This window comes from Eleutherodactylus coqui, chromosome 5 (genome assembly GCF_035609145.1).
Source record: "Eleutherodactylus coqui strain aEleCoq1 chromosome 5, aEleCoq1.hap1, whole genome shotgun sequence".
Classification (NCBI taxonomy): Eukaryota; Metazoa; Chordata; class Amphibia; order Anura; family Eleutherodactylidae; genus Eleutherodactylus; species Eleutherodactylus coqui.
Window position 1 is genome coordinate 41843941 of NC_089841.1, and position 25666 is coordinate 41869606.

A 25666-nucleotide genomic window follows, 5' to 3' on the forward strand; every position below is an offset into this window, starting at 1 on the left:
AGGTGGTACAACAGGGTACTAGAGCCTCCATGCCTGCCTGTATCACATTTTGTATCCAAGCTAGAGGCGGTACAACAGGGTACTAGAGCCTCTATGCTGGCCTGTATCACATCTTGTATCCAAGCTAGAGCCTCCATGCCAGCCTGTATCACATCTTGTATCAAGGCTAGAGGTGGTACAACAGTGTACTAGAGCCTTTTTTGCCTCCTGTATTACATCTAGTATCCAAGCTATAGGCGATACAACAGGGTACTAGAGCCTCCATGCCCACCCATATCAGTTTTATTTCATTCTAATAACTTTTAGGTTCTGACTTTTTGACAACTAGTTTTGTGCCTGTATATATTATGGATTTGCAGATCTTTAATATCATATGTGGATCTTCATTCTATAGATGGTGTCATGCTATATGCACTATATGGCGGTGACGTACCTCTATCTGTGATGGAAGGGATAATCAGTGTGGATGGAGGAGAGGAGCCCTGACTGTTGTATGCAGTGAGAACAACTTCATAGGAGTCATTAGAGACAATAATATTGTACGTGTTGTCCGTCACAGTGAATGAGTTGACTTCCAGACCTCTCTTCATGGTCACTTTATATCCCAGGATGACTCCATTTGCATGAGAATCTAAATCCTAGTAGGAAACAGAAGAAGATTGTTTACTCAACTGTATAACCTCTTAGCCAAGACCACCAGTCATATTATCACCCTGTTACCAATTACAAGGCTGTTAAATGCAGGAATGCTGCTTTCCAATAGGTGGCACTGTAGGGGCTTAATTTTATCTTTCATTTGCATAATTTCCCAGAGGATCATGCATGGCCTGATAAGTCTCCTCACAAGGTGCTCTCCCTAAGGAGAATCATACTCCACAATTACTACCTGTAACTGTTATACAGTATCTGCCCCTGCAAGCCTCTAGTGACCCCAGGTAGGTGGACTTTTTATGCATTTTTTCACATAGCATTGCACTTTGATGCAAAATTGTATTAAGGCGCCTATTGGCTATGTAAAAACAGTCTTAGTGGCCCCAATTGCAATAGTGTCCACATTAGCGGCCCCAGTAGTAACAGTGATCCCGGTAGTAATAGTGCCCCGTTAGTGGACCCAGTAGTAACAGTACCAATAGTAGTAAATGTGGCCAATCAAAAAATTGATTGTCCACAGGGATCATGTGCTAGACAGCACATGATCATGTTGGCAGGGGACCAAAGAGGCAGGGAAGAGGGGTGGCAGGTGGAGAGAAAGTTGAGTATAAGCTGTTTTAGTTCATTCCTGGCTGTACAGGTGGTATATCTGCCCCTCAAAACGTGTTTTCTGTGGGATGGTGAAATAGCCCCCCAGAATCTGGGACGGTTCACAGTACCTCACACAGAAATATCTACCTTCCACATCAGCTGGATGGTCCTATTCTGCTCAGAGTCGATTTTGCGGATCCTCCTCCAAAATTCTGGAGCTTGAGATGGTGCTGGAGAAGGAAGAGCAACAAAGTTATATCCGGCTGCCGCCTACCATCAAATCCATTTATCCTATGTCAACTGAAGCCTCCTGGGTCACCAAGGTGCTGCATATATGCATGTGATTTATCCATTAAGGACTAAACGCTATAAAAATTTGGCGCTTGGTCCTGGACTTCAATGTTGGTCAATAGAAAATACATGACGCAGGATTAAAGCTTCTGCAATCTAGCACAATGTGTCAGACACAGCTGAGGACCCAGAGGAGAAAACAGAAGTGGTTTTTATACACTTCTACAGGCCATATAGTGCTCTGTGAGTGCTGATTGCTGCCAGTTGCTGCATAGGAGCCGGCAATCACATGATCGCCATGACCCCTGGCATGAGAGAGCTGTAAAGTCTTAGCAGACCCCTGCCCAGCTCCGACAGGGACTACTGTAGTGGCCCAGAACACCATCCTGGTCCCCTCCATGAATATCATACATGTTTTGTCCTACCGTGTTCCCCCGAAAATAAGACACTGTCTTATATTCATTTTTGCCCCAAAAAGGGCACAGTGTCTTATTTTCAGGGGGGGGGGCCTTATACTCACCTGGTCCGTGGCGTCCCGATTCCTCCCAATGGTCCTCGGCGGCACTGTAGTAAACTGCGTCCTCCTGGTCTCACAGCTGAGCTTGTTCTTGGTGTCGGGGCTTTGAATACCCCACCTCCAGCAAGGCGTGCGCATTGGGACGCCACGGACCAGGTGAGTATAGATTTTTTTAATGCAGGTTAGCTATGTCTTATTTTCGGGAGAGGCCTTATATTTCAGGCCTCTCCTGAAAACCGGGGTAGGTCTTATAATCAGGGTAGGTCATATTTTTGGGTAGACGCAGTATGTAGATGCACTGTGCAAAGCTTGTCTTGTCATATCCAGTGTGTGTGTTGCACAGCTGCAGCGCTTGAGAGGTTAACGCTAATAAAATCATTGCCTGCATGTAGATGTATCAGTTTGTCATGTCATGTGGTATGAGTGAAGGTATAAATAGGAGTGCTTGAGAGCGGGAAAGGAGTCCATCTTAAGGAGCAGAGACTCACAGAGGAACACAGAGCCGCATGGAAGCACCTTCAGCTTCCATGTAGGTGAAGATGGAGGAAGAGGAGCGATGTTCCGTAGCGAGTGAGTCTGGATGTGAGTGGAGTGAGTCGCACCATCAGAGAGAGAGCATTCCCCAATAGTTCTCTATAGTAGAATCCACTGTACAGGTACCCATTCACACTGCATGCTTTTTCCTGTGCGACCGTCCACAATCTGGATCAGTTATCCCTCCCAGCTCTGCACTGTAATCAAGTGTCCGGGGTCATCCCACTGGGGTGTTGCACTACTGTCCCACTAGAAGGCTCTTATTGATGCTGCAGTTACAGTAGAAAAATGTTAGATAAAAAAAAATACATTGTGAATGACCCCTAGAGAATCGGTCTGTTTACTCCCACAGATGCCGCTGAGGAGACCTGCTGTGTCTCCTGCGCTCAGCATAGACACTGCATCTACTTCTCCTTCTACCTGCTCTGCAAGGATGGAGGACGATGAGGAGTCACTGACTGGTAGGTGATGTTGCTGCAGCAGCTGCGGCTGATGAAGAAAGCAGGGAGAATCAGTGGGCAGAAATAGGCAAAATGCTGTTGCCACAGATTCACTTCCACTTTCCTTAGAACTCTTTACATAAGAGACAGTCCTTCATTTTTCTTGTTTTCTCAGTTATCAGTAAAAAGACTTCAAAGTTACGTTATTCTTGCAAAGTATTTTTTCATGTTGAAAAGTTATGCAACATTTAACCCCTTGAGTGGCACGCCCGGAAATTTTCCGGGACGAGCTCCACTGCTCATAGCAACATAGCCCGGAAGATTTCCGGGCTATGTATCACTATGGGAGCTGCAGAGCACAATGCCACAAGCTGTGACAGTGTACTCTGCCTGCAGAGTCCCACAGAGAACAAAGCAAGGGCTTTGAAAAACCAGCAGAAGATATTGCCGATATGCCGGCAATCTCCTGCACTGGTTTGTTTACAGGTTGCCATAGAGACCATCGGCTTGTCAGAAGCAAGCCCATGGTCTCTGTGGCAGGGAGAGCTGGTTGTTAGCTGTCAGAGGACAGCTAGGTACTAGCTCTTACAGCAGAGATCAGAGAAAACCTCCGATCTCTGCTGTGTTAACCCTTTACATGCTGCAGTCTATGTGACTGCAGCATGTAAAGGGCTGTCACTGCAGCATGTAAAGGGCTATCACCATCGGACCCCCGGAATGTGATCAGGGGTCCTGATGGGTCCCTGTGGAAGTCCCCTAAAGGGACAAAAAATAAAAAAAATAAATAAAAAAAAAGTAAAAAAATTATTAAAAAAAAAACAAAAAACACTTGTCTGCCTTTACTTTGTAAAAAATCAAAAATACAATCACACATGTGGTATCCATGCGTCGTAATGACCCACAGAAGGAAGTTAATACATTATTTAACCCCTTAATGACATGGCCCCCTTTTTTCCCCATTTCTTTTTTTCCTCCGCCCCGTTTAAAAAATCACAACTTGTCCCGCAAAAAACAAGCCTTTATATGGCCATGTCAATGGAAAAATGAAAAAGTTATGGCTCTTGAGATGCAACTGCAAAATTAGTTGAAATTCAATGATTAGACCATTTTAAAAAACCTGCCCTGGTGGGCACGACAGGGTGGTAGGAAACCCGCCACTCAAGGGGTTAAAAATCCTTTACACGCTGTCATAAATAGAAGCCCCACTTAGAAATGACACTTCTTTTAGTCAGAGTACACAGGGGTTGGGTACATTCTTACATATAGGTGACCAGGGGTAGGAGTTGTGTTTACAGGTTTCATCTAGCACACTCCGTGACTGAGCAGTGAGTTCTTAGAGGGGATGAAAGTCAGCACCATTCTCGCCCCCTCCATAAATGTCATGCATGTATTGTCCTTTGTAGATGCACTGTGCAAAGCTGGTCTTGTCATATCCAGTGTGTGTGTTGCACAGCTGTGGCGCTTGAGAGGTTAATGCTAATAAAATCATTGCCTGGATGTAGATGCATTAGTCTGTCATGTCATGCGGAATGAGAGAGAGTATAAATAGGAGTACTTGAGAGCAGGAAAGGAGTCCATCTTCAGGAGCAGAGAGTGCTAACACAGAGCCACATGAAAGCACCTTTAGCTTCCATGTGGGTGAAGATGGAGGAAGAGGAGCCATATCCCGTAGCAAGTGAAGTCTGGATGTGAGTGGAGTGATTCGCACCATCAGAGAGAGAGCATTCCCTAATAGTTCTTTATAGAAGAATCCACTGTACAGGTACCCATTCACACTTCAGACTTTTCCTGTGTGGCTGTCCACAATCTAGGTCTTCGTACAGAGGTACACCACTGTGTCACACCCACGCATCTGAACATGGGGTGTTATTGTCTAAGTCTTCCTGTGAATAACTGTCTGCCGGAGTGTCTGCGGAGTGACCCCAATCCCCCTCCCTCCTCTGGCATGCTCCAAGTCCAGGAGCGGTACCGTACAGATAACGCGGACTGTAGGACCACATGCATCCTGTGTAGCCTCCCTGACCTCTGAGCTCTAGCCTGTGTTTCCTTAAAGAGAATTGTACCTGTATAGCATTTATTAGCTGTTTATTAACATTTAACTCTGAAGTAAAGTTATACCGGGCCTCAACCGTTCCTGGGGACCTGAGGTACTATACACAAGTCTTTGTGTTTATTCTCCGCCGTGTAGCATACAGGTGTGTGGGAACGGTGGCGTCACGAGTGATAACTACTACTACCCCCCTCGTCCCGAATATTGGCATTCCCTATTCAAGGGGTGTCAAAGGTGTCCTGCGATCCTGCTCTAGCCTTAGGTACGTGATATCCCTCAGGGACCAGAGCCTGGTAAGTGCCACCATGACAAGCCAAAACTTATCCCTTCCAGCTCTGCAGTCAAGTGTCGGGGTCATCCCTCTGGGGTGTTGCACTACTGTCCCACTAGAGGGCTCTTATGGATGCTACAGTTACAGTAGAAAAATGTTAGATAAAAAAAACCCCATTGTGAATGACCCCTAGAGATTTGATATGATGTCATGGGGAACATAGATTTTTTTTAAAAAGTTACAAAAACAAGTAAAAAAATTACAGAACTAAATAAAAATGTATATAAAAAGAGAAAACGATCCACTGCCAACATAAACCCTTGCCATATCTGCCCTGTAAGACGAGATTATACAAATAATATATCAAAACATCCGATAAAAAATGGCGAATCAAATCCTGTACTTTATTTTAATATAAATATAATAATTTTAAAAATAACTATAAATTTTTTTTGTACACTTTACCCCTAATAATAAAAAAAAAGATTTCAGTGATAAAAAGTATTAAAAGTAACCCTGTTGAAAAAAAAAACATAGACAAAATAATTTTGGCCAGGTTGGGAAAATAGGGCAATAAAACCACCATATGGGTAAAATTGCTAAAAAGTGCCTGGTTCTGTAGGACATATGGAGTCCTTGATGAGAAGGAGGTGATGAGGACCCTCATGTGTTCGGTATAGAGTGGTCCTTAGTACTGTACCTCCACTGCATGCAATCCATACACGGAAGTCAATAATAAATCAGTATGCAGTCACTGCCCCCTAGTGGGGGCATCCGACAAAGTATTTTGTCATGTTGCAGGGGGGTCCACATACAGCTTACCAGATTCGGCAGTGACTGCTGTATACTCTTTGCTCCATTCACTCCAGAATCCTCTGTTCATCAGCTTACAGCGTATTCTTATGACGTAGACTGTGAAAGGCTCAAGTCCTTCCAGTATGACTGAACTGTTAGTTTTTTCTAGATCATTCTCAGGGACCTGATGGTTAGAAGGTCTGATATTACTAAAGAACACTAGTATATGACATTTTTTTATTACATTCTGGGCTCAATGCAAGCAGCTTCGCCCCTAAACCTGGTAGGATGAAACAGGTCCACAATCTCTCTGTTCTGCTTGAACCTGGACTCCATCACTCCTTATGGGGGTTTCAAACTGTTGGAAAACTTTAAATGATAAAGTAAGTTCAGTGGAAGTTGCATGAATCTGTATGCAGTGAGCGCCTCCTAGTGGCCGCTTCATGCAGCTATAATTTAATAAGATACAGTTACAAGAAACAGTAAGTGAACCCTTTGGGAATAACCTGGAATCCTTAATGGATAAATTTTGATTTCTGATTGTATCTGAGTCAGGGCTCCCACCCACTGGCGTTTTTTTCTCCACTGCGATGCGATTCTAAAGTTAAAGTCTCGCATCGCAGTGCGAGAAAAACGCAGGCAGATATCCCAAAAATCGCTGGGATATCGCTATGACATAGCCAGTCTTTTCAATGGGGCCAGCGGCAGCAGTGCTAGCCCCATTGAAAAGATATGGAGAATGCCGCGGACTTCTGCCACAGCTGTCACAGCTGTGGCAGAAGTCCGCGGCATGCTATCCCATTGCTTTCAATGCTGCCGATCCCATTGAAAGCAGTGGTTTCTGACAAGCCCTGCAGAATGATTATCAGAGAAGGGCTTGAAATATAAGCCCTTCCCCGATAATCATAAAAAAGTGGTTAAAAAAATAATAAAAAAGTTACTCACCTCTCCTGCTGTCAGCCGCGTCCTCTCCGGCACTGCTGTCCAACACTTTCACTGACAGATAGCTATTCGTGAATGAATAGCTAAGAGCTAAGATATTGCTATTCAAGAATGAATAGCTAAGAGCTATCTGCCATTGGTTGAGTGCTCAGCCAATAGCTAAGCAGTAGCTGCTATTGGCTGAGCCCTTAGCCAATCCGCACAGCCCTTTCAGGAGGCATGGATTTTTAAATCCCTGTCTGCTGAAAGAGCTCAGTAGCAGAGCCAGCCGGAGGAGGACGCGGCTGACAGCAGGAGAGGTGAGACAGCTGTGGCAGAAGTCCGCGGCATTCTCCATATCTTTTCAATGGGGCTAGCGCTGCTGCCGCTGGCCCCATTGAGAAGACTGTCGCAGCGATATCGCAGCGATTTTCTCGCACTGCTCTGTGAGAGTTTTCACTCAGGGCTCCTGCAATATTGCTGTGTTTTTTAAAGCAATTGTCAATGGGACTTTGTAATGTTAAAAACGCATCGCAAGTTGGTACATTGCAATTTTTGTGTGATGCGTTTTTAACATTAGAAAGTCCCATGGACAATCTGGTTAAAAGAACACAGCGATATCGCAGCGTTAAAAAAAACGCAAGTGTGCAGGAGCCCTTACTCTCGCAGCGCAGTGGAGAAAAAAACGCCAGTGGGTGGGAGCCCTCACAATTATAGACAAGTACAATGTAACTAATAACATACAGACAGTTGGACTATTCATGTCTTTGATTGAGTACGTTGAGTAACATCCACAGTGCAAGGGGAAAAGTAAGTGAACTCTTAAATCTGATAGCCTATAGATCCTTTTTTGGCAGCAATCCACCAAACATTTCCTGCAGCTGAAAATTAGACTTTCACAAATTGAGGAGGAATTTGGGGGTTTTGAGTGGGGTTTTCTTCTGTCTGTGAGGTGAGCAGCCTTTAGGTGTGAACAATGACTTGCACAGTGTATGTCTGAAGGTGTGGACTACATGTGCTATGAACAAGGTCCTGTACTGTATAGGGCTGAAGGTGTGGACTACACTAGGTGTGAACTATGACTTTTTCTGTGTGGTGTTCCCTTTATGTTGCAGTCACTTGGTGTGCAGAGAGTCATGTTCTCTCTATATATGTAGGTGTTGACTACACTAGTTGAACTGTCCTGTTCAGTGTTTATTATGTTGTATTTCCCTTGTCTTGTGCTCCTGCTTATTATCATCTAGACAGTTTGCCCCTAGGTTCCAGCATTGAGCCGTCCCTATCAGGACAATTGCTCCGCTTGTAAGCAGGGTCCATCTTTCCTTTGTTGTAGTTGTCTTGTTAGTGTAGGAACTAGAGATGAGCGAACGTACTCGGATAAGCACTACTCGTCCGAGTAATGTGCTTTATCCGAGTATCTCTCCGCTCGTCCTGAAAGATTCGGGGCGCTCCGCTGCTGACAGGTGAGTCGCAGCGGGGAGCGGGACAGAGCGGGCGGGAGAGAAGGAGAGAAAGATCTCTCCTCCGTTCCTCCCCGCTCTCCCCTGCAGCTCCCCGCTCCGCAGCGCGTCCCGAATCTTTCAGGACGAGCAGAGAGGTACTCGGATAAAGCACATTACTCGGACAAGTAGTGCTTATCCGAGTACGTTCGCTCATCTCTAGTAGGAACTCAAGAGACAATGAGGACCCTTGATGTGAGCTTACATATTTTGGTCAAAATACAAACCAATACTTCGTACCTACTTATAGATATTTCTATCTAGTTGTGTAATACATTGGTAAGTATGAGGCCATCCACTGTGTTGTTGTGTCTAGATTCCTTGGATGCATGTCTGGTTCATGCTTGTTTGATGTTGGTGTTCGGTCCTGTATTCCCGTCCCAGCTCCTGTTTACCCTTAACCTTCATTTAGGTTGCATTCATGTAAGTCGTTGTTCCCATGGCCTGCAAGTGTGAAGAAACTGGGGTCCGGGTAACTGGAAGTCCCTGAAACTACCCGCAACCCCTGTCCCTACCTACTTGCCCCTTAGGCTAAGCCCTAGGGTGACAACTGGGTGACATTCCCTAGGCTCACTAGAGATGCGGGGCAGGAGTCATACACACAGACAAATACAAGGAGGCACACAAAGGCAGGTCAGGCAATCTGGGTTGGCAACAGGAGAAAGCGAGGTGCAAGGGGTCAGGCGAAGGCAAAGTTGGGTCAAAGCAGGGCATCAATCCAAGGGTACGCGGGTGTAGCTGGAGACCAAACATACACTGGCAACTTCAGGAGGAAACAGAGCAGTTTAAAGGGGTTGTCCCGCGCCGAAACGGGTTTTTTTTTTTTTAAACCCCCCCCCCCGTTCGGCGCGAGACAACCCCGATGCAGGGGTTAAAAAAACCACCCGCACAGCGCTTACCTGAATCCCGGCGGTCCGGCGTCTTCATACTCACCTGCTGAAGATGGCCGCCGGGATCCTCTGTCTCCATGGACCGCAGGGCTTCTGTGCGGTCCATTGCCGATTCCAGCCTCCTGATTGGCTGGAATCGGCACGTGACGGGGCGGAGCTACACGGAGCTACACGGAGCCCCATTCAGAAAAGAAGAAGACCCGGACTGCGCAAGCGCGGCTAATTTGGCCATCGGAGGGCGAAAATTAGTCGGCACCATGGAGACGAGGACGCCAGCAACGGAGCAGGTAAGTATAAAACTTTTTATAACTTCTGCATGGCTCATAATTAATGCACAATGTACATTACAAAGTGCATTATTATGGCCATGCAGAAGTGTATAGACCCACTTGCTGCCTCGGGACAACCCCTTTAAATACTGTCACAACTCCCGCCCCAACAGCTGATTGGGGCGGGGAGCCTGATAGCAGCAGGACCCAGACATGAAGCAACAAGTGCAGAGCAGAGACCCAGACATAAATCAATGAGTGCAGAGTGTCATCGCAACACGGATGTGTCGTAGGAAGGCACCAGCCATGTCCCCAGCAACCCAGCTACCTTGGCGCCTGCTCCCTGAGCACGGGGGCGCGCGCCTGGAGCTGGCGTCCAGGAGGCCAGGGGAGGTCACCAAGATCGGGGGGCTCCCCTGCGCCGCACCCCCACAGCCCGGGAGATAGTGCCGGCGGTGTGGGTACGGAGACCCCGAGAGTCGCTGGTCCTGACAGCATGGACGTAACAATAGAGGCAAAGTTTACACTAACCAGCAAATTTGTCAGTAATCAGGGTTTGTGTGCCTTCATTTAATTGGTAAAGCACCTAGTAAACCCGCACTTCTAATCTCATCTCCTTAATAGAAACACTATTTGTCAATGGCTCTTGAAGACGTCATTCACATAGCGGTTCATTTACTTCCCTACCTGCACTGTGGATGATTACCCAGTGTGCTCAGTAACATATATGAATGTCTGTGTTATTAGTTACATTGTGTTTGTCTATAATTGTGACCTAGACACAATCAGACCACATCTTATTAGTCATTAATGCGGAACTCCACAGGGTACACTTACTTTTTTTCTTGCACTTGTAGATTGTGATTTGAAATAGTATTTAAATTTAGACCTTTTTTTGCACTAAATAAAAATAATTGGTGCATTTTTGGCCAGAAATGGACAGCTGAATGCTGAACTGATAACTCTGCTCTATTGCAGCAGGCCATTCAAATTCTAGTTTGAACTTCAGCATCTGTCGTCTGGGTTTGGTACTTGTCATGAAGTAGCATCTAGAGAGTTTTGGTGAAGGAGGAATAATGATCTGGAACCTTATGTCAGTTTTGGCCCCTAAGCAAAGGAACCTATCTCTACAGCAAAAATTGATATTTCAGCTTTATGGCAGCAGCAATCTGCTTCCATTAAATGCTGACCCCGGGCTCCACAATAATGCCCTACAGAGTTAGTCCTGTACACTTACCTCCCCCCATACAGTACTGTCTCTGGGCTTGTATCTGAGGTTGTAATTGAGATTCTTGAATGGCATGTGTTCTTTAATGGGATGTTTCCATTCGATTCTCAAAACTCTTTGCAGCACAGCGGATGCGGACACAATTTCAGGAGGGCTGGGCTTCACTTCATTCATAAGGTTCATTAAAGGGGAGAGTGAAAAAAATATATTTGATTTTGCAACGTTTATTGCATATTGGATTTGTGCTATCTGCTTTTCTCAAAAGATATTTAGTGCATTCTGTCTCATCTTCTTTCCATCACCACCTCCACAACCACATCAGACTGACAGTTCTTTTTAGTGAGTACACGAGGCACTTATTTTCCTTGCATGGTACCAATGAAAACCATCAGAGGGTATTATAAATCTATGTTCTATGCAGGGACAATGATGCATTGTCAGGCACTCATTAAAATTATACTTTGCCAACTTCTAGAAATTGCCATCCAGAGGCTGCAAAGAGAGGTGCGCAAAGCACAACAGAGATTTTTTTTTTGTGTAGGCCATGCCTCTTTCCACAAGCCACATCCCCTTTTTTACATATCACATGCCCTATTTACAGCCTACACCCCTGCAGTAAGGGGTACATACAGACTACCCATCGTGTTGCTACATCCTCCATTCTCAGTGACCTAAGGCAATAATAATGCCCTCATTATTCCTCCATTGTGCTCCTACACAGTAAAAATTCCCTCTCTGTGCTCTACAAAGTAATAATGTCCCCTTAATGCCCCCCTCAAGGTAATAGGGCACCCTCTGTGACCCCACAAGGTAATAAAGCCCTCTAAATGCCCCACAATAAGTGCCACCTTTGTGCCACTAAAGGATAATAGTACTCCCTTTTCTTCCCCATTAATGACAGTGCTCCCTTTGTGCTCCATTATCTAATAGTGCTTAAAATGTGCCTTATTTTCCAATAATTAATAAAACCTTTTTACTTATTTTTTACATCTTATTTATTTAGTTTACTTGACTTGCGATCAATTGAGGTGGGGGGCCATTTGGAAATCCCCAACAATGATTGTGGCATTTAAGTGCCATTGTCAGAACTGACAGCGGCATTTAGAGGGTTCACAGACTTGGTCAGCATCAGCGCTGATCGTGGCTGCTGTGGGTGGGTGTCTGCTATCATAGACAGCTGACACCCGCCTTCTAGGGAGCGGCTTGTGATCCCCCTCCATATAAACTCTGCACACTCTTGACATAACTGCACTTTTTGTGGTGTTAGGGGGTTAACACCCTTTCCCACCTCTTGTATATTAACCTGATGATCCGACCTCTGAAACAAAGTATTAAAAAAATTAGCATTTACCGATATCAGAAACATCAAATTTGACGTAGTCAGATTCTGCTCGACCGAGCTCATTTACTGCTTCCACCACAATAGTGGTTTCGATGTTCAGCATAATGTCTGGGCCTTTTACGGTACAGAAATTGTTCCCCGCTTCGGCGCTATAGCTCGCTCGCTCCTGTTCTTCCCTGAAAATACAAAATTGCATAGAAATGAATGTTTTTCTTTAGTCTTCATAGTACTGAACATTAAGAGCAGCAGTTTGTGCTTCAGAGCTGCTCTTCTTGTTATAACAGGGGACAAGAAGCTACAACCATTGACATGATGACATGCCATGTGACCACTGCAGCTAATCGCTAACTTCAGTGACCTTGGTCATGTCAACACGTCATTGATAGAGTACACAGAGTCCGGTGGAGGACCCGGGAGTATCGGCGCAGGTGTGCAATTTATGACTTTTTACCATAGTGATTGACATTTCTTCAATTGTTGGACAATCCATTTAATTGCAGATATCAGTGGGGGTCTCTGTACTCAAACTCCCACCCATCACTACTCCTGTATCTACGAAACGTTCAAAGTTTGTTGAAACGACAACCAACTTTCATCTAATGTGTATGGGAAAAGCGATGATGTGAACGAGGCCCTATAGTGTTTGTCACACATACATTATACCTTGTACACCGATATCTAACAGATTGCCCAGGACAGAGAAAGGCACAAAGGACCAAATGTGACCTCTGGTGGTAAAACGCAGCCAAGTGTCTCTTTACCAAAATAGATGCAGGGTGTATGTGGTGGGAATTATTGCATCTCTTCCAGGCTCCCATGTACAGGTCAGAGTCTTTAAGTCATCACAGATGCAGATCAGGTTCTCCGGCTTCTCTGGAGGATCTGTAAAAGGGAGCACAATCACCAGGTAAAAATAGTAATTATAAAGCTGGCAGAGGGGTTCATACATCTCACCTGTACACAGATGTGTGGAAGGAGGTGGAAGAAGCCTTCACCCCCTTACTGAGCTTACAAGTGGCCGCTGCTCTTCTGAGATCCTGGACGGAGCTCTAAATGTATGTCCCAAATAATAAGCCTCATTAAGCCTTTATTGCCGTAGGTTGGAATTTTCCATCCTTGCTGGATGGCACTCAACGCAAAAGGAGCCTTCTGTGACTGATCGCGGCATGTACAGGTTCGCAGAGGGAGCAAGGTCATCGGCCCTCCACTATGTAATCGCGGAGGACCGATGGGTTGCCATGGCAACCAGAACCAGACAATGGTATCCAAGCCTGCGCCATGGCCTGTGATCATTATTGTAAGTAATAGTGCATTGCAGTACAGAAGTACTACAATGCATTATCAGAGCCATCATAGCTTTTCTGTTTCAAGCCACCTACTGGGACATAAAATATATACAAAAAAAACTGTGGCAGAATTGATGTTTTCTCTCCCTGCCCTCCAAAAAAAATTATTAAAAGTTTTATAATATATTATATGTACCCAAATAATGGCACCAATAAAAACGACAGTTCGTAACACAAGAAGTAAAAACAAGCCCTCATATGGCCATGTCGATGGAAAAATAAAAAAGTTATGGCTTTCAAAAAGTGGAGATGAAAATTCATTGTATCTTTATGCCCAAAATAGATCATGTCATTCAGGGGTTAAAGGTAAGGGACAGAGACAGAGACCCCAGAGGCAGGTGAAAACAATGTCCGAGCTCATCAATGTTCAGCAATAGTCAAGGTGTTACAGGTATTACATGCAAAGGGATTTTGGAGGCATTATTAGTTTAAGGAGGCAAATGGGGACATTATTTTTCAGAGGGGACAAATGGGGAATTATTTTTGAAAAGCGCAGAAGGGGACATTATTAATAAAAGGGGCGTATAGTGAATGGGGAAAAAGGGCTAGTATTACTGAAAGGAGGGTCACTATAAGCACTACTTGCTGGTCGGGTCTACAGGGCACACTAAAATGGGGACAAGACTACTGTGTGGGGCACCACAGGTGGCATTATAATTATCTTGGGTACTATAGAAGGATGATTTTGTAAAGGTGTAGATAACGTAAGGAGGATGATGGAAAAGCAAGGAGATAAAGATGTCTTTATGCCAAATTCCCCAGAGACAAGTTGTGGCTGGGAGAAGTTGTTATGGCAGTCTGGACCAGATACAGAAGAAAATGGAAACTGAACGACTCCAGTCAGAGAGGACATCACTTGTGAATATAATGGTATTGTAATCACTTGTATGGTCTTCAAAGCACCCATGTAGAGCTGGTATCTATAGTTATATGATCACCGTATGTGCTGTTGCAGATTTACTGCCACGTGTTGTGTCACACTGCAAAGGGGCCCAATGAGACTTTCATCCAAAGGTCCACATAAAACTGGAGCTGGCCCTGTCCAAGCTGTAATATCAGACACAAACCCATGCACAAAAGGTGGGGTTGTCTTTAGAAGAAAGCAGCCATGCTTTTCTATTCCTGGATAACCAGGTATTGGGATATTAGGTCATGTATGGAAGGGACAGGTTGTATACAAATTACATATGAAGAGCTATCAGGATATTAAATCAGAGATGTATGGAGGGGATAGGTTATATGTAGGTTAAATGTGGGGTGTATCAGGATATTAAGTCAGAGATGTATGGAGGGGACATGTTGCATATAGATTACATGTGAAGTTATCATGATATTAGGTTAGAGATGTATGGAAGGGACAGGTTGTTTATAGATTACATGTTGGGGTATCAGGATCATAGATCAAATGTATGGAAGGTGTGGTAGCTGGGATTTGGATAAGAAAGAGTTAACACATATAAGATGGTGGGTGTGGTAAAAAGGAGGGCAGAAGTATTCCTATTTAGGGGTGGGAGAAGATACAGCAGTTGTAAGGTTAAAGGGTATGCTGCACTTGTGTAATATTGTAGTGTAACCAATCTATTTGATTTTAGATAACAAAGAAATGTCTTTTTGTGGATTGTATAAGAGAGTCGGGTCCTTTTTATTGCTAGTTCACTCTTTTAGAAATAATTCCAACCGAATATATATATATATATATATATATATATATATATATATATATATTGTAGAGGTGTACTACAGAGAATGGCCTGAGAAAAGGGAAAACGACCACAGGTGTGGTCAAGAAGTTGGATATAAGGGTGCATTCCTGCTACAGCCAGGGAGATGTTGGCTGAGAGAGCCAGAGAGGACCAGTGCAGCAAGCTGAGGTGCTGCCGGCTGGTGGCCTAGCAAAGGCCAGAGTCCGACAGGGACGACAACCCTGGACTCACACTCAAGCTGGGGTGCTTATTTGGACTATATATATTGCCGTTGTGTGTTGTGCCGTGAAATAAAAGCTGGCAGGAGCCAGATAAAGAAATCCACATCTCCTGAGCAGTTTCTGTGCGTGTGGTTGCCACTCCAGGTAGAAAGGTGTGCGATCCACAGGCAAGTGTACCCCAACTTGCCACTATATATATAATCTATCGATACAATAAAGTGTCTACACTTTCTGAAGAAACAGCCTGAGTGTTACGTGTGCTGCTGGGATCTGTAGTTCTAAGCTTCCTAGCAGCACAGCTCCACAGGTGGTTGAGGGTTAATTGAGCTGCTGGGTGTGGTATTCTCCAGCAGTCAATCCCCTTTAGTCTGCAGCACATATAAACCCAGCTCTTGTCAGTCTGAAGCTGGTCTTGTACTGTTTGGATGTATCTGTTTTGTTCCCACTCAGATTTGTGTTTGCATGTAGGTCTGTTGTGTCTTTCTGCTTCCCACAGATGGTTTGGACACCTGTAGACCTTGTCTGTAGCACATACAGTGCCCCTTTTCCCTTCCCCTTTACAGGTGCTGCTTCCAAACGTCTTATGTCTCGCTCTGCGTGTCAGTTGGTGGATCCCTGACACGGTTCCCTATGTCAGCTTGGTGGCTGACTGTTTATCCCCCCTGTATGAGGACACATAGACTTGCTGTGAGTTTAATCTGTGTTCATGCGAGCTCTGGGTGGAGTCCGTGCCCTGATTGTTTGTCCTGTTGCAGCTTGCTGTGTGATCTGTGTCTTGCTGGTTCATGTCCGTTTGTACATTTATTTTCTGTCAGTTTTGTGTCAGCTTGCTGTGTGACCCGTGATCTGTGTCCTGTCCTGTGCAGCTTACTGTGGAACTGTGTCTGGTGCTGCTGGACTCCTGGTTAGTGTAGGGACTAGTGGTATAGCCAGGAGCCATGAAGTTGGCCCGCTAGCTTCCATGTTTTGTACAAAATGTCAACTAATACCTGGTATTTATATTCAGCTTATCACCTGTTTCTAGTGGTTGCATTTTGGCTGCTGTATGCTGTGTTTTCTGGCTCTATGTGTCCTGTTGTTCTGTCCCTATTATGTGCCATGTGTATGTCTCCTGTTCTGTGGCATGGTTCCTAAGATCAGCTAGGGCCCAGTTCTGAAGACCACTGGGGGCCGTCCTTTATTGAGACGATGTCCCCACTTAGGTAGGGCCTTGTCATCCACCCTTATAGCACAGGGCCAGCTGTCTGAAACCTGTGTGTATCCGTCCCTTTGGTCACGATCGTATGGGCCCCGTGCTTAGTTTGCCCACACGATTATAACACTGAGTATGATTGGACTCTACAACATTGGGACAAGTTGTAAATAGATTGTATGTGAGGAGTATCAGGATATTAGGTCAGAGATGTATGGAGGGGACAGGTTGTATATAGATTACATGTAGGAAGGTATCAGTATATTAGGTCAGATATGTATAGAGGGGACAGGTTGTATATAGATTACGTGTGTGTGGGTATCAGGATATTAGGTCAGAGATGTATAGAGGAGACAGGTTGTATATAGATTACATGTAGGGAGGTATCAGTATATTAGGTCAAAGATGTATAGAGGGGACAGGTTGTATATAGATAACGTTTGTGTGGGTATCAGGATATTAGGTCAGAGATGCATTGAAGGGACAGGTTGCATATAGATTACATGTTGGAGAGATATCAGGATATTAGGTCAGGGATGTGTGGGGGGACAGGTTGTATATAGATTACATGTAGGGGGTATCAGGATATTAGGTCAGAGATGTATGGTGGGGGCAAGTTGTATATAGGAGATTACATGTGGGAGAGTAACAGAATATTGGGTCAAAATTTGATTGTTCCCAGCAAGAGAAACCAAGTAATCTTTTATATATGATACATTTTAATGGCTGACAAAATTACAGGATGTGATAGCGAGCTTTCGAACCTCTCAGGGTCCTTCCTTAAGCATAATGAAATAGATTTGAAGAGGCATGCATATATATATATACACACATACTTATGACAAGGTACATACATGGATGTGGTTAATAATACATTTTGTGGGCAAGTGAGCACTGGGCCCACATGAATGTTATCAAGGATAGGCAACATCAGGTGAAACGACCACCAGTTAACACCTCTCCCTATCTTCTACAAAGGAAAATGACCAAGGACCTACCTAAGCGGGGACATCACCCCACTAAGGGGCGGCCCAGCGGTCTTTGGATCTAGGCCTTTGCTGCTCCTAGGGACACATGCACCCAAACTAGGACACATACACATGCGAACACTGACAGGGACAACTGGACTGGATAAAATGACACACAGAGCCATAATCACATCATACAGCAGCCAATACGCAAACACTAGTAGCAGATGTTAATACTATAAATGCCAGGTATTTGTTGACCTTTTGGCTGAAATATGGAAGCTAGCCATGTCATGGCTTCTGGCTATACCGCTGGTCCCTACACTAACCAGGAGTCCAGTGACATAGCCAAACTAAACCCAAAACACAAACCTTTCTTGCAGCCACCATATACAGAATTGACTCACACAACACAGAGGGAGAATGAGAACAGAGAACACTGACCACACCCACAACTGGGAAAACAGATCTTATGGAGTCTGGAGACACACACACACACACCCAGCCAGCACAATCGCCCACAGCTGAGCAAGAAAGCTCCAGAGAACCTGTAGTACCACAGGTCTCAGGATACAGACAAGACATTACCACCACCCCCACTTTAAAAAAGGGGGCTCTGGACCCTTAAGGCAAAAGAAAATATTTTTTTAGCTTCTCCTCCAAACCACACACGTGTACAGGATTTATCTAAAAAGGCCCTGACACCAAGGCAAAGATGGCAAATAAGAAGAAGTAGCAAATTGTGCACCTCTAAACAGAACCTCTGCACCTTACACAACCGGCCTCAGCAACAGAAATCTTCAAAAAGAGTGTACAACCCGGAGGGAAAAGATGGCAATCCCTCCTACTGACATAGCGTGCACAGGACCTATCCATACAGCCTAGAATAGACGCCGGGATCAACTTGTTACTAGCTTACTTCTTTACACTCACTCTGGCTTCTGTCTCTTCTCTCTGAGCTTTTCTCTTTTCTCTCTCTCTCTTCTCTGCTAACACTCCAAAATGACTTTGCTTTAAGTACTCACACTTCAGATGTCCTAGCTTCCCACCGTACTGGCTTTTCTCCTTGTTCTTCCCAGCTTCTATCAAGCTGGCGCTTAGCTCTGTACTTGGAAGACTCTTGGATCCAAACACAGGGTCAGACCCTGAGAAAAGACCCTCAGGAAAGCCCTCTAGCTCCACCCACTACTTTCCTTTTATACCCCTTAACCCAATCCTGAGCTAGGGGAAAGCTGACTATCCAATTCACCTAGGGGTGATTGGCAGGATGAAAGCAGGAAAGAGTGAATTCTACAGAATAATGCAGAGTTAGCTTGTAGGAACACTTTCTATTAATCCATAATTGATCATTTAAAGTCACACACACACCTAACAAAAATGGAGGAATATGAACAATAACATCAGAGCATTTAACAATTATTAAACATCACCTTAAGACCTGATTGCAAGGATATAGTGGGCACAGACCATGCTGGAGTACCCAAGTCTGGGGTACTACAGATGCATTTGGTTTTATCATTGTGGGAGCAACAAAGCAGTGCTCAATAAATGATAAGATATGTGTACTTACTGCCCAGGGAGAAGTAAATTCCGTGCAGAGTGACCTCAGTCTGTCCATAGGCCTTAAAGGAGCAGGTGAGGCTATTTTGCATGGAAAGCGTCGGCTCAAATGTCACACTGGAGACGCTGTCATTTATCACCGTGTAATGGCCCTCAGGTATCAGCGTCTTCCCGACCATCCAGAATAATTCACTGGCGGTGATCGGGTGGCCCAGCTCATGTAAGCAGTCCTGATCCAGGAAGCAGAATGCTGTCAGGTTTTTGCCGAGTTCCACAGCAGGTGATTGGGGGGTGATATTGGCGCAGGATTGGAATGAAAGTCCATCTAGAAGCAGAGTAATAATAAGTGTTAGGCACATTACCCCCACACCTCCCCATATATCATCATTCCACTAGGACACGTCCTGGCATATAGAACATGCAGCTGCACAGGGGCCTGGTGGTAGCACGGGGGCACTGTCACTGCAGGTAGTTTTAAAACAAGTCTCCTGCTTCTCTTAGCCCTCCTCTGTTCATGCTCCCCACAAGTGTCTCATAGTTTACACAGACACTGCATCATTGTAGTCAGATATTTTTTTTTTACCGCTTTGCTTGCCTAGATCATCAGCGAGGTAAAAAGAACCTCCTTCACTCTCCTAAACCACCAGGGATGTTATCATTTAGCTTCTTCACTGCTCTAATTCACTAAAGATGTGATTAACCTTTTCGCCAGCCTAGATCAACAGGGATGTTACCATTAACCCCCTTCATGACTATAGACCACCAGGTATATCATCCTTAACCAGCTTCACTTCCTTTGACCAACAGGGATTTTGCTATTAGCAATCACCACTATACCACCAAGAATGTTACAGCTAAGCTCTTTTCCCAGCTATATAATCAAGGATTTACTATTAACCCCCTATGCCACCCTATATTAGCAGTGATCAGTAAATGTATTGTAATTAACCCCTTCATGAGCCTAGACCAGTGATGGCAAACCTTTTAGAGGCCGAGTGCCAAAACTGCAACCCAAAACCCATTATTTACTGCAAAGTACCAACACGTCAGGGGGTGGGGCTTATCACGCCATACTATTTTACCCCCGTCGTTCTAAAAAGGACAGGGCCCCAGCAATAATAGTGACCCCCCCAGCAATAATAGCATGTGTGTGTGTGTCTAAGCGGCCCCCAATGATAATAGTGACCCCCACAGCGGCCCGCAGTATCACAGTGACCCCCCCACAGTGGCCCCTAGTATCACAGTGACCCCCTTCCCCACAGCAGCCCTCAGTATCACAGTAACCCCCCCTCACAGCGGCCCCCAGTATCACAGTAACCCCCCAGCGGCCCCCAGTATCACAGTGACACCCCCCCACACAGCGGCCCCCAGTATCACAGTGACCCCCCCCCCACAGCGATCCCCTAGTATCAGAGTGACCTCCCTACAGTGGCCCCCAGTGTCACAGTGACCCCCCCACAGTGGCCCCCAGTGTCACAGTGACCCCCCCACAGCGGCCCCCAGTGTCACAGTGACCCCCCACAGTGGCCCCCAGTATCACAGTGACACCCCACAAGAGCCCCCAGTATCACAGTGACACCACACAGCCACCTCCATTATTACAGTGACACCCCACAGAGGCCCCTAGTAATAGTGACAGCCCTCAGCGGCCCCAGCGATAATAGTGACTTCCCCCCCAGCAATAATAGCGTGACCCCGCCCCAGCAACAGTGTGTGCCGGGATCAGCGCAGATAGCAGCGCTGCTGAGTGAATGCCAGCAGGGCTGTCGCGGCCCCTGCCAGTATTCACTATTGTGTTGAGGGGCTGACGGCGACGCGTGCCAGCAGGTAGGGCTCTGCGTGCCGCCTCTGGCACACGTGCCATAGGTTCACCACCACTGGCCTAGACTAACAAAGATGTTACCATTAATCTCTTTTCTCACCCTACATACCAGGTATATTATCATTAACCCCTTTCACTGTCTTAAACCATTCACCCCCATGAGTGCCTTTGACCACCAGGAATGTTATAATTAAGCTACTTTGCCACTCTATACTACCAAGGATGTTACCATTAACCACCTTCATTGCTCTAGACTACCATGAATGTTACCATTGCCTCCCTTCACTGCCCTAGACTACCAGAGATGTTATAATTCATCTTTTTTTGCCCCATAAATTAAATGGGAATTTGCCACTATAGCCCCCTTCACTAATCTAGACCATTGGGGATATTAACTCTTTCACTGCTCTAGACCATTGGGGATGTTATTATTAACCCCTTTCACTGCCTTAGACTGTCATGGATATTACCATTAACCCCTTCACTTTCCTAGATGTTATTGTTAATTCATTCACTGCCTTAAACCCTCAGGGTTCATTAAACATTAACTTTTATTTTAGTGAAAATCTGCACTAAGAAACGCATGATCTGTATTTCTTGTCCAAGCCAATGGCCCTGTGCACACAACCGAATAATGCATATGCGGAATACATGGTATTGCATACCGCCATATTCTATGTACAAGTTAAGCTGCTAACACACATCATGTGACTGAGTTCTAATGTAAGATGTAGCAATCAGAGTGGGCTATGGAGTTATAATATGATTATGCTTTAACATTCACTGTGTCACCTACCTGCAGCAGTGACGACGCTCCAGAGGACACAGAGAATAGAAAGTTGCTTCATGATGGCAGAATCTGAAAAACAAAAGTTGTAGACCTCACTACCCCTTGTACGATTGTGCAGTGTCTGCTTAGCAGCACATCTCAGTAACCCAGGGGCGTAACTAAAGGCTCAGGGGCCCCCCTCTATCTGTATCTGCACCCGTACCTATACCTAAACCATGCTGCACAGAGGCATAACTTGAAGCTTCTGGGCCCCAATGTAAACCTGTAACAGGGCCCTCAACTATAATGCTTTATTCATAGTACTGGGCTCCCTATATGGAGAAGAGAGGCCTTATGGGCCCCCTAAGGCTTCTGGGCCCCGATGCAACCGCATCCCCTGCACCCTCTATAGTTACGCCCCTGCAGTAACCCATCAACACTTAAATGCTTGTCTGCTTCATTGGTTATTCACATGTTACCGAGCTAAGTTGTTTATGAAAAACATCAGCCCCAGAGTAGATCCATAATATGACCCACCAGCAGCATCTGCTGGCCTGCTTGATAATGGTTTCCAGCTTGAAACAGTGTAAAAACAGTCAAACCGATAATAAAGATATAAGCAGCCATTGCTAGGGTCTATATATATATATATATATATATATATATATATATAGCCATCATGACTTTAAGCCTCAACTCATCTCTGCTCCTCCACAGAAATACTCCATCTGTAGTGCCCCAAAGAAGTAACAATGCCCCTCTTTGTCCCTACATAGTGCCTCCTTTGTGACCTCACACAGCAAACAGTACCCCTGTTCCTCCACATAGTAAAAGTGCGCCTATACACTAACAGTGCCTTCATTGGTATGGTCGTATTAACGAATTGTCCCCCACATGGGCCATTCTTACCAGACTGTTAGGAGGTGTTGGGACCAGTGGATGTGTGAGGGCACACAAGGTGACCGGGCTCAGGACCCCCAACAGACCACCAGTAGAGGAGAATGTCTGACCAGACTGTTAGGAGGTGTTGGGACCAGTGGATGTGTGAGGGCACACAAGGCGAATGGGCTCAGGACCCCCAATAGACAACCAGTAGATGGGAATGTCTGACCAGACTGTTAGGAGGTGCTGGGACCAGTGGATGTGTGAGGGCACCCAAGGCGACTGGCTTATGGAAGCCTTCAGCAAACCACCAGTAGAGTGGATCATCTGATCGTCCGACAAGCATGAGCAGCTCCAATTGTTTGCCATTCGGAGACAGGTGGTGCCATTGTTACATCCCTGTGTCTGTCAGAACCATTTCCAGGCGCTTGGCTGAAGGACATTTGGTCTCCGGGCGCCCATTACATGTACAGTCTTTGACAGCCACCATCACCTCCGTTTGCACTGATGTCGTGAATAATGAAACTGGACGCTACGGGTGGAACTGGGTTGTCTTTAGCGACGAATTCAGGTTTAGTTTGGGTACTGACATTGGCCGTGTTTGTGTCTGGAGATGAAGACCTCAATCCTGCCTTTACTCTGGAGTGGGACACACTGCCCCCTGTTGGTGTGATGGTCTGGGGGGTCATCGTGAACCACAGTCGGTCCCCCCTAGTAGTGGTACAAGGGTCAATGACAGCTCAACGATGTGATCCGATGTGCTCTGATATTGTAACCACTTACTTATAACAATCTTACGATCACGCAGAGAAAGTTTCATTTAACTTTTTACAATAACTGTAGTAATAGTGCCCCCATATACAGATCGTTATGCCTCTGCAGCGCGGTTATTATTATGATGCATTGTTGTTTATTACAATACATTACTGTTGTTATTATGATACATTGTCACATTACGCTTATTACTACGATACATTGATATTATAAAACATTGTTAGATTGTTCTTATTACTATTACTGTAATACGTTGTGGTTATCACTGGGATACATTGATATTACCATGATCAATTGTTGTTATTCCTATGATACATTGTTATATTATTTTTTTCCTCTTGTCAGTATCAGACATATTTACATTTGGGGTCTGAGCACGAGAGGGACAGCGCTGATGGCTAGGTGACGGCAGGAAGAGTAACAGCAGGGGCTCCAGCACAACCACAGCTGCCAGTGCGCCGGGGAGCAAACTAGTGACTGCGGAGCAAGCACAGCGAAGCCATCAGGGTTTTCTGGCCAGCAGACTAAAGGGAGAAAGAAGAGCGCTGGGGACACATACAGAAGAGCGGCAGGAGGGATGACTGCCGGGACAAGTAACATAACCCTCCATCCATTACAAAACTCCAGCACCACACTATTAGAACCTTTATGCATCCAGCTGCTGGGCGTACACTGGGCATATACAGCCCCTCACTAGGTCTCCACCCACATTTGTGGTGGAGTCAAGATACACCAGTACCATCAGGGTGCACAACAAATGTGTCTTCAGGGCACACGGTATATATTACCTATAATTATGAGCAGGCTTCTGATGGTGCCAAGATGAGAATTAGGGTCTCAGTCCCTAGGACACAGGGTCTATACTACCTGTACTATCCATTTGCTATGATACCAGGCTAGGTGGGCACATACATCTATATCACCTGTAATAGCATCTAGCAGTAGGGCGATGCTGGGTGCTCCCTCTGTTTCCTGTGATGGGCAGACAGGTCCCAGTGCCCCCTCTTTTACCTGTGGGAGACAGACAGGCGCCAGTGGCTCCTCCAGGAGACTGTGATAGGCAGGCAGGTGACCTCCTCCCAGGTACAAGTCGCAGGATCCAAGTGCTGAGAACTTTCAGTGCAAACCAACAGCTTTGTAAATCGCCACCCCCTATGTTTGCCAAGGGGAGGGGGCAGGAGGTGAACCAATTGCAGAGAAATACTGCATCTTGTCGCCTGTGTTGCATTACAGACCAATCATGTTCTGTTACTTGGATCCTTGTTGGCTGACCCCAAGTTTCCCGATCCACATCCTTTATTTCTCAAAATACAGTCCAGTATTTCGGGAAATTAAGAATAAACATCAATCCGGGAATATGGTCTGGAGCTATCTGCTGTTGCTCACCCCTTCCTTGCTGTTTAACCCCTTAGTGACCAAGCTTGTTTGCACTTTAATGAACAAGCCAAATTTTGGAAATCCGACATATGTAACTTTAACATAAAATAATTCCGTAAATGTTTTGCATATCCAAGTGATTCTGACAATGGTTTTTCGCCACATATTGTACTTCATTTAGGTGGTAAAAAATAGACAATAGAATTTGTGCATTTTTATTAAAAGTGCCAAAATTTGGGACATTTTTTAAAAATTGTCATTTTTTTCACTTTTTGAACTGCAATATGTCAAATATGTGAAAACATACCGTACAAATTTTTGATGAAATATATATTTCCATCTGCCTACTTTATTCTGGAAGCACATTTGAAAAACTTTAGTTTTTTAAACCATTTAGGAGACATTAAAATATGACATTAGTTGTTAAAAGTTTGAGGAACATTTTGTTTTCCTACACCAAGCCAAGATTGCAAAGGCTCATAGGTGTCAGAATGATAGATACCCCCACAAGTGACCCCATTTAAAAAAAATACACTCCCTAGTGTATCCACTGAGGGGGGGGGGGGGGGTCAGGAGTATTTTGACCCCACAGTTTTTTTTCAGGAGTTAATGCAATTAAGAGGAGAAGAATTAAAATGTCATGTATTTACAAGTATGTCTTTTCAAACACAGTCTTTTTTTTTCTATAGTGCACATGAAAGTGAGGATTTGCGCACAACTGGGAAAAATACTGATCCGTTCTTTTTTCATTTTATTTTAGTTT

General features: G+C 45.1%; 1 protein-coding gene across 1 annotated transcript in view; it reads right to left on the reverse strand.

The window, feature by feature from the left end:
• Positions 1 to 24640, reverse strand: part of LOC136626869 (interleukin-6 receptor subunit beta-like) — a 42289-nt gene extending 17649 nt beyond the window's left edge. Inside the window, exons 1-9 of the mRNA XM_066601826.1 lie at positions 24538 to 24640; positions 21898 to 21960; positions 19290 to 19604; positions 13051 to 13171; positions 12299 to 12465; positions 10957 to 11111; positions 6168 to 6324; positions 1390 to 1472; positions 434 to 638 (exon numbers count right to left, since the gene is read on the reverse strand). Of these exons, the coding sequence (XP_066457923.1) occupies positions 434 to 638; positions 1390 to 1472; positions 6168 to 6324; positions 10957 to 11111; positions 12299 to 12465; positions 13051 to 13171; positions 19290 to 19604; positions 21898 to 21949 (1255 nt within the window). The 5' untranslated portion in view covers positions 21950 to 21960; positions 24538 to 24640. The remainder of the gene's footprint in view (positions 1 to 433; positions 639 to 1389; positions 1473 to 6167; positions 6325 to 10956; positions 11112 to 12298; positions 12466 to 13050; positions 13172 to 19289; positions 19605 to 21897; positions 21961 to 24537) is intronic.
• Between the last annotated feature and the right edge of the window lie 1026 nt (positions 24641 to 25666).